At 38.2% G+C, this 1,436-nt stretch overlaps 1 protein-coding gene across 1 annotated transcript in view; it reads left to right on the forward strand.

Annotated features, from left to right (window-relative positions):
• The window catches only part of C1H11orf97 (chromosome 1 C11orf97 homolog), a 37,974-nt gene that overhangs the window by 23,814 nt on the left and 12,724 nt on the right, over positions 1-1,436 (forward strand). Inside the window, exon 5 of the mRNA XM_072429607.1 lies at positions 1,093-1,137. Coding sequence (XP_072285708.1) covers positions 1,093-1,137 — 45 coding nt within the window. The remainder of the gene's footprint in view (positions 1-1,092; positions 1,138-1,436) is intronic.

Below are 1,436 nucleotides of genomic sequence, written 5' to 3' on the forward strand. Positions count from 1 at the left end.
AAATGGCTCCAAGCTAAAGAAATAAATCGGTGCAGTCCCTTCTATTACCTAACCCATTCACAGTGGCTTTGCTGTATATTGCCTGCAACTGTCCAAATTTTTTTTTTTTTTTCTTTAATTTGGTGCACAGGTCCACTCATACAACTTTTCAGTGTTCTCCCTCCTATCCTTCCTCACATACCACAGCAGTAAAGAGCTAAAGATAATTTTCCGAGCATGATCTGTACAGTCATAAGGAGACTTCCCCTGACTGAGCAATGGTGATGTATCTGGTCTGATGAGTGGACTTTGAGGAAGCAGGAAAATTCCTGGAAGAATGTGTACAGTGGTGCATGTGCTTTACACTGCTAACCTCTCTGCATTATTCACTCCTGCCCCTTACACTGTTACATACTGCTGACCCCTGCACTCTGTGCATTATACATTCTCCTTTTTAAGTTCCAGATCTCTTCCCTATGTACATTATAGAACATACTTTAGTCATTAGTTTAGCAAAAATAGTAAACTAATATTCTGGCAATCACTGTAAAAATGGCTGGCGATCACTACTCCTTACCAGCAGTTATAAAGTGTCAATCAGCATGATTGCCAGTTTTCAGATTGCCGCTTTGATACCCATCTCCATCGCTGATTATTGAGTTATCTTCCACATCCATGTGATTTCAATGGCAATGATTGATTCTCTACCACAGCATGTTTAATTTCAGGTTCACTACTTTATGAATTGACTCTGCTGACTTTGATAAAGTGCAATAAAAAGCATAAAATATTAACTCCTCTTCCATGACTGCTCAAGGGTACCCTAACAGGTAGCATGTAGTAGGGACATGCTGTAGCATAATGCACTTATTTGTAATTCTTCATGTATTGTCCAGGCCATACCCACAAAATGCAATACCTGGGATTTATTCCTAGGAAGGGTGTACTGATCGGGACAAAGGTGACTATATGCTGCAGGGGGTATGGTGAATCCAGCAAACCCACTGCTTCTCCCTTTATTTTGGTTTGTTTTGCTCGTAACATACATGGATGGTTTGGATGAGCTATAAACAGATGTGTTGAAGTATTTAATACTTTGTTTTTTCATCTTAGGACCTACAAGAGTTTCATATGACGTTACCAGCTTGCAGAAAAAAGGTAGTAATTTATTTGGAAATGTTACCCAAAAGATGTGCTAAGCGTTAGCAGTTTTCCGGTTTATAGCAGAGATATCCCCTCCTTCCATAGTGATCTGACAGTGCTGACTTTGAAAACTCATCATTAAATCATTGAAATCCGTTACAAACAAAGAAAATGCAAAACAAACATATGATGAAAAACTTACAGTATATACACTTTACCCAGATCTGGAGGCATTTAGTTTTCTATAGAACTATGTATCATACTGGGCATACATACAATGCTTTTCTTTATCTAAAAACTGTTTCCATTTTTTT

Source organism: Pyxicephalus adspersus, chromosome 1 (genome assembly GCF_032062135.1).
Source record: "Pyxicephalus adspersus chromosome 1, UCB_Pads_2.0, whole genome shotgun sequence".
NCBI lineage: Eukaryota > Metazoa > Chordata > Amphibia > Anura > Pyxicephalidae > Pyxicephalus > Pyxicephalus adspersus.